Source organism: Mus caroli, chromosome 14 (assembly GCF_900094665.2).
Source record: "Mus caroli chromosome 14, CAROLI_EIJ_v1.1, whole genome shotgun sequence".
Taxonomy (NCBI): domain Eukaryota; kingdom Metazoa; phylum Chordata; class Mammalia; order Rodentia; family Muridae; genus Mus; species Mus caroli.
Genome location: NC_034583.1, coordinates 69,770,906 through 69,778,223, shown reverse-complemented (window position 1 = coordinate 69,778,223; position 7,318 = coordinate 69,770,906). Strand labels below are relative to the sequence as shown.

Here is a 7,318-nt window from a genome sequence, read left to right as displayed (position 1 = left end):
CCCACTTCCTTGAGTTGTGGTTTCTTCCTTTAAATACCCCCTTATACAGCTACTCGGGGCGCCATGGTCCTCTACCCCTGCGTGGTGTATGACCATGGGCCCGAGAACGCTCTCGAATAAAAATCCTCTTGCAGTTGCAGCAAGACTGTTTCTTGTGTGATTTGGGGTGTCGCCTCTCCTGAGTCAGAATGTGAGGGAGTCCTCACGTTGTGGGTCTTTCAGAACGTGAACTGAGGAGGACAGAGAGGAAGGGAAAGCAGATACTCACTTTTAAAACACCCTCCACAGCCATCTTCCCCTCGTGTCCGAGTAAAACAGTGTAAGGATACACCCACTGGATTGCATGTTCAATTGACATCATGGGAAAGGCATCCTGTTTAGGAGCAGACATATACAGAGGTCAGCAACAGCTCGGTCTGTCGGTCACAGACGGTGCATCCTGAATGTACATGCCATGCTTGAGGTGCTGCATTTCCCCAGCAGAAAGAAAGCATCTTGCAGCAATGTAAATAAGCAGAGCTTTCTTTTCTTCTGTCCTGAGTGATCTCCCTGAGCGAGCCACACGCTCCCACCTTTCCTCTGTATCCCTGGTCCCCAGGCTTCTTTATCTAGTTCTGACCTCGTTCAGGAGCTCTAATCAAAGCCTTCAGCTATCTGACATAGGACCCTCCAGTATCTAGATAGGACACACCTGCAAGAGCACACATCTCCCCCGCTTAGTCACTCGAAGCACCACATTTCCATCCTTTAATACTAATCTGAATTAATCTCATCTACATCTATCAAGCCTCACAATTATAACTTCAAAGTTAGAAAGTGTTCATTAGCCTCAAATTCTTCACCAAAATCGCACTGCACTCAAGTCTCTTCACACCATTCAGAGGTTACTTACTGCCAAGAGCAAACAGAAGATCCTGTGTGGGCTGCCTATTAGATACTTCTCCTGAATCACTGTTAACAAGCTATGGAGCGTGGGAGCCATGTTCTGGACATACAGGTGCTCCAATTCTTTAAGAAAACACTGCCTTTACCTTCCAGTAGCTCATAAAAAACTGGGGGTGGCAGGGTACATGTGCAAGCAGGGGTGGCAACTTGTTAACAACAGGGCTTCTAATTGAAGAGATTCTGAGTGTTGCTTTGCTATTTTTAAACTTTTTTTTTCAGTTTAGAGAATTTTTCAAAGTAAAAATTACTGAGGAAAAATAAAAAGAGATATATAGAATTTAGTAACCAAGAAGTAGGCTGGGTGTACACAACAATGTAAACAATAGACAGGAAAGCAAACTGTCTGACTACCCGCAAACACTGGGGAAAGCAACAGGCTTAAGAGTCTTATTTCAGATGCTGCCTTCCTGGTCCTCCACAGGGTCCCACTTCAGCAGCCTCCTCCATTCACTGCTGTGAACCAGGATCTCCATTAACATCAAAAAGATCACATCACACTCCGTCTACTTCACAACCTCAGGAGGGCCATTCCTCCCTCACCATAAAACCCAAGCAGGCTTACTCATCAACAAAATAACTCACGGTAGGGTTCTAACCCCTGTCTCTACCACAAACACTTAGTTCTAAGGATACAACTTGTTCTCATTCTGCAAACATTCCAGGCCCATCTGTGGCTGAACATTCTGTATGTGCCCTCTGCCCTGAAGGCTTTCCCATCATTCCAGACAGGACGCCACATGCTTTGGGAAAATAACTGTGCTCCCTGCAAATGTATTCAGGTCTGCTCTTATGCTTTCTACATGTGGCCCAGCTTCTTCTCCCTTCCCAGACTTATAAAAGTCTTGCAAATACAGGCTACTGGAACCATCTTTTTTCACAAGCTGGGAGAGCTGCGAGCACCTGGAAACCTGTGTGCTTTAGAATAGCCACTAACAGTGACTCCTGGAGCTAGGGGGGGAAAGCTCAGCTGCCTTGCTGGGTCCACTTAGCCATCTCTTTTCCTAAGGTGTAGCTATTGTTTGACCAGCCAGAGGCTGTCTGTCCCCCCTGGAAGCTCCAGAAGGCTGCATTTCTATCTCTCCCTTCAAACCTGAAAGCTCCCCAGAGACCAAGCATGCCTCTGGGGTCTGCAGTTTGTTCCAGTGCACACATCCATCTCAGGCCTTTTATAGAAGAAAATGACAATTCAAGTAGCCAAGCTTCAATGATAAGCTTCAATCTGCCTTTGTCACATTTGAGTATATGTATCTGACGTTTGATTATTTTATACTTACCAGGATTTGAACTGCCTCTGGCAGACTATCTAAGGGAAAGTCTGGAAGCCCAAGTGTAGAGGATTCTTGGGAGCAGAGGGTTGTCGCAAAGGACAAGAGCTGAGAAATCCTAGAGGGGACAATGTTCAAATTGTGTTTGAATAACTTTAACATGGGAAATGTACATTGCAGCTAAAGTAGATGGATTTCATTAATCTAAGAAACATGAAATGTACTATGAATTCTTAAAGAACAATGGTTCATGTAATATCCCATTAAAAATTCAGAAACTGATCGGCTGTCTAGATGTTCCCTCTAATCTAGCACAACATGTGAGGATTGCACAACCTGGTCTAAATCCCTCTTGTGAGCATCATCCCCACCTTCCTAAAGCTGAAAGCTAAGGTGTAGGTACTGAAAGGGTTTGAACGCTGAGGAGAAAGCACCGCTCTCAAGTCCCCACTCTGTGCTGAAATCCTTCGGCTCTTGCTTTACTCTCGTCTGTCTGCAAAGGCCGACTCATACTTTTGGACTCATTTCAACGTGCGTGTCTTTGTGAAGCCTCTATAAAGACTCAACAAACTAAACTGTTAAGCAACATTTTTAGCTTAACAACAACAAATTTAATTTTTAAACAAATTAAATGTTTAATCATCCAATATTTATAAAGTATACTTACTTCTCAGCAGAAACATTGGCTCCAACTGAATACAATAGTTTTAGTTGGTCCTAAATAGCAGAAACATATGCAACCAATTAATAATGAATACAACAGATGAAACACAAACGCTTTATAACTAAACCAAACTTTTAAGAAACGCTGTAATTTGCAGCAGTTCATGATACATTCTATTTAATAAAGGTAAAGGTACCCATTAAACATACAAACAGTCAGGGGTATTGGAGAGATGGCTCAGCGGTTAGGAACACTGGCTGTTCTTCCAAAGGTCCTGAGTTCAATTCCTAGCAACCACATGGTGGCTCACAACTGTCTATAATTCCAGTTCCAAGAGATCAAATGCCTTCTTTTAGCCTCCACAGGCACTAAACACATGAGTGGGTCACACAGACATACATATAGGCAAAACATGCATACACATAGAATAAAATAAAAACAAAAATAAAGCCGGGCAGTGGTGGTGCACACCTTTAATCCCAGCACTCGGGAGGCAGAGGCAGGTGGATTTCTGAGTTCCAGGACAGCCTGGTCTACAGAATGAGTTCCAGGACAGCCAGGGCTATACAGAGAAACCCTATCTAAAAACAAACAAACAAACAAAAAACCAAAAAAAAACAAAAAAACAAAAAAAACAACCAAACAAAAAAACCCCAAATATTAACGCTGATAGAGAATTTAATGTCTTAGTATAGATTAAAAAAACAAAACAACAATAACAACAAAAACCCCCACTTCTAGCACTATGTCCTTGGCACACTTACCTGAAAGGGTAGAAAATAGATATCTCTGGCTTGAAATCGAGACCGGAGAGGGGGGTCTAATGGATTCCCAGAGTACCTGGGCACTGGCAAGCCCAAGGCAATCACTCGGAAATTCTCACTGACTCGGACAATCTTCCATGCGTCCAGCTCCTCTTTAGTGTGATCCTAGGAAAGTGAGAGATCAAACACCACAGCAGAAGTGATGCAGACTGCAGCTGCCAGAGCCAGTGACACAGACTTCAAAGGCAAGAGCTGCCAAGACAGAGTCATACCCTGAGTGCTGTTATGGGAGGGTCTGAGAACTCTCTCAAAATCAAGCTGTTGAGGAACACAGCAAAACAAATGAGGATCCATTGCCAAGGAAGGCTCACAGCCTGAAGACGGTGCTGTAGGAGGGAAAGCTAGCCCAACATACCCAGGATGAAGACTGTGCTGTTAGGAGGGAAAGATAGCCCATATACCTGGGAACAAAGGAGCCTGAGACAGACTGCCACGCTCTAGTCCATAACACAAAAGGAGAGGGCCGATATATTACCAAAAAGCTAGACCTAGAACGGACTTATCACTGGAGTCGAGGCTGTCCATAGACCTTAAACAGAGAATTATACTGTAGGTGTACTTCTATTAAGGCATATGACTAACGCCAGTTTTTAAAAACTCACTTTTCTGATTTAACTTTTCAGAATTTCACATCCACATTCCACAAATTTCACATGTAATTAGCCAATACAGATAGACAGCATTAAATGAATGAGCAAAACAAGGTCAAAGGAGTTACATAACATGCTCATGGTCCAGTGTAAGGCAAAGCTGAGAGAAGAGCAACAGGCTGCTCTGGAGACATAATAGGTTGTGACTCAGCCAACTGATAGAAGCTCTAGCTAAACTACCAAAACTATCTGTGACTTCACTCCAGAGCATCAATTTTCTCACATATACTGTGCAAATTATATAACTTACATGATTCTGAGTGCCACAAAAACTAAATATTAGGATATATGTGAATGTCCACATATATGTACCAGAGAGATACCTGTTAAATGTGCCTTTCTTCACTGTCTAATTATCAGTGACTCATCACATTCAAACAGATTCACGGTATTCTACAGTCTATAAATGTGTATATGTAGGTATGTACACACACACACACACACACTTTTCAGAGTGTTTTTCAGCCTGTGGGTAGCAACCCCCCCTTTGGGGGGGGGGGTTGAATGGCCCTTTCACAGGTTGCCTAAGACCATCAGAAAACAGAACTTATATTTTAATTTGTAACAGTAGCAAAATCACAGCTATGAAGTAGCAATGAAAATAATCTTACTGTGGGTCACAACTAGATGAGGAACTATATTAAAGGCCTGCAGCATTAGGAAGGCTGAAACCCACTGTTGTAAGACTTTTAAGGCCACAGCTTTGACCAGATCTTCCAAGAGTACAGCAATATGATGGTACAGAAATAGTTAACATGGTATTCAAAACCTTTCCTGTCATGCTTATGTCTGATTCTCCCAGTCTCAGCAACCCCCACCATCTGTGATCCTGTGGCTTCATCCTATCCAACAACTACAGTTCTGCAAAGACAGCATGCATCACTAATATGAATGCATTTGCAGTGGAACTGCTTTCCATCTGCACAGAATAAGCACACATGTTCAAATCACAACAGAAGAACTTAGAAAACTGGGTCCTTTTGTGAGCACTGCTCGTTAGGGGCCCCTTGGTGTCACTTAGCTGTATGTTTCACAAGCTTCTAGCATTCTAGCTTTCTGGTTTGGGGCCTTTACTCCTAAAAAAAAGTTGTTTCAGGCTAACTCCAAGACCTTAAGGACTTATCCTTTTCAGTATACAGCAGAAAGAGTTCTGTTGAATGATTGTGTACTTCAATTTTTAAAATAAACTTAATCATAACTGAAATCACAAATCACACATCTATTAATGTAACTCTATTAAGTAACCACATACACTAGGAAACAAATGTTTGCATCCAGACTTGTCCGAAATCCTCAAACCAAGGATAATCAGAATATGAAGTTTATACAAACTAGTTATTTCTATAATAATAAAACTCTCCCTTCCTCATCTAAACAAAACCAATAAGAGAGTAAGAACTAGATGAGATAGATGGTAGACATAACAGAGAGTGAGATGAAAAAGAGAGGAGAGACAGCCAGACCAGGGGTATGGTACCTGTAATTGAGTTTGGAGGTACATGCACCTGATGCTAACATAACCAATTGGACAGAAATTAAGATACTTTAATAAGATACTTGCATCTTTCAGTCTGACAATCAGATTATTAAAACAATAGACTCCAAAGATGTAAGAACCGCCAGGGATCTCTGGCCTGGAGAAGGAAAGGAAGCAGTCAGAGGGTGAACCGTCTCTGTGGGACAGATTTTAAACAGTCCCAACAATTCACCAGACACCATACAGGATGAGATAGAAGCCTCTGCAATCATGCACAGTGATGGGCAGGAGGACCACACCATACAGGATGAGACTGAAGCCTCTGCAGTGATGCACAGTGATGGGCAGGACCACGCCTTGACCAGGACTACTCAGATGTCCCAATCCTTGGCCCTCTGGTCTCACCTCAGGGCCCCATAAATGAGCAAGGATTCCAGGGGTTTGTTGGATCCCTTTGTCCCTCTTCCCAATGTGACTACATGAATAAATCTCCTTTCTCTCATTCCATTTTTAGTTTGGTTCTTTTGAATGGCTATTGAGAGTAGGTGGGCAGAGCTGCCTTGAGGCACAGGGTGAGCCCCAGGCTGATAACACATGCACACAGGTGCATAGATGCAGAGGTCAGAAGAGAACGTCGAGCATCTTCCTCTACCACGTTTCACTTCAGTGCTGTCACACAGGAGACCACCATGACTCAAGCTCAGCCTTTAGGCTGGGCTGGCTGGTCAGCAAGCTCTAGGATCTGTCTCTCTCTGACACCCAATACTTGAGTCACAAGTACAGGCAGCCATGGTCAGCTTTTTATGTGGTGCTAGGAGTCTGACCTCTGGTGCAGAACAATCACTCTATCCACGGAGCCACCCTCCAGCTACAAGGTTTCTGAGATGTTAAAACTTAGTAACTGAACCTGGCAAAAAGAAAGTGGGACTTCAGTTATGGTAATTATATATTTTTATCATGTTAAGTGTCATAGGATATAAGTGTTAAGAAGGATGTATTCCTATACCTATATTCATGAGATCCTGAGGATTCAGAAATATTTAGCAATATAAAGTATGTTTTGTGTTAACAACTACTTGGGAAAAAAATATAGATAGATCCTTCTCTTTTGATGATAACTATGCCTCATGTGCTTACAAAACCCTTTGGACTTCTCATGTCCTGAGTTTGTATCCAAAGCAATAATACATTCAATAAATTCTACTGTAAAGATAAAGAATATACCAATCTGTTAATATGAAGTAATACATATGCTTTAAAAATAATCCTGTGCTTCAGAAATATTTTTCTAAAAATTTTACTAAAACTAGCAACTAATATAATCTCTAGTTGTGTATAGTTATTTTATATCAGAAGTGGCTAAAAGAAAAGTATTCTACATGATATCCACCTTTTCTTAAAGACAAACTATACAATTTGCCTTTACTGTCTATAATAAACAAACTATAGTAACATCAAGGGATAAGTTTAACTTTTTCTTTTTTTTTTTTTTT

At 41.8% G+C, this 7,318-nt stretch overlaps 1 protein-coding gene across 1 annotated transcript in view; it reads right to left on the bottom strand.

The window, feature by feature from the left end:
• The window catches only part of Vwa8 (von Willebrand factor A domain containing 8), a 321,037-nt gene that overhangs the window by 241,983 nt on the left and 71,736 nt on the right, over positions 1 to 7,318 (bottom strand). The window contains exons 6-9 of the mRNA XM_021181216.2: positions 3,639 to 3,803; positions 2,878 to 2,927; positions 2,220 to 2,328; positions 269 to 373 (exon numbers count right to left, since the gene is read on the bottom strand). Of these exons, the coding sequence (XP_021036875.1) occupies positions 269 to 373; positions 2,220 to 2,328; positions 2,878 to 2,927; positions 3,639 to 3,803 (429 nt within the window). The remainder of the gene's footprint in view (positions 1 to 268; positions 374 to 2,219; positions 2,329 to 2,877; positions 2,928 to 3,638; positions 3,804 to 7,318) is intronic.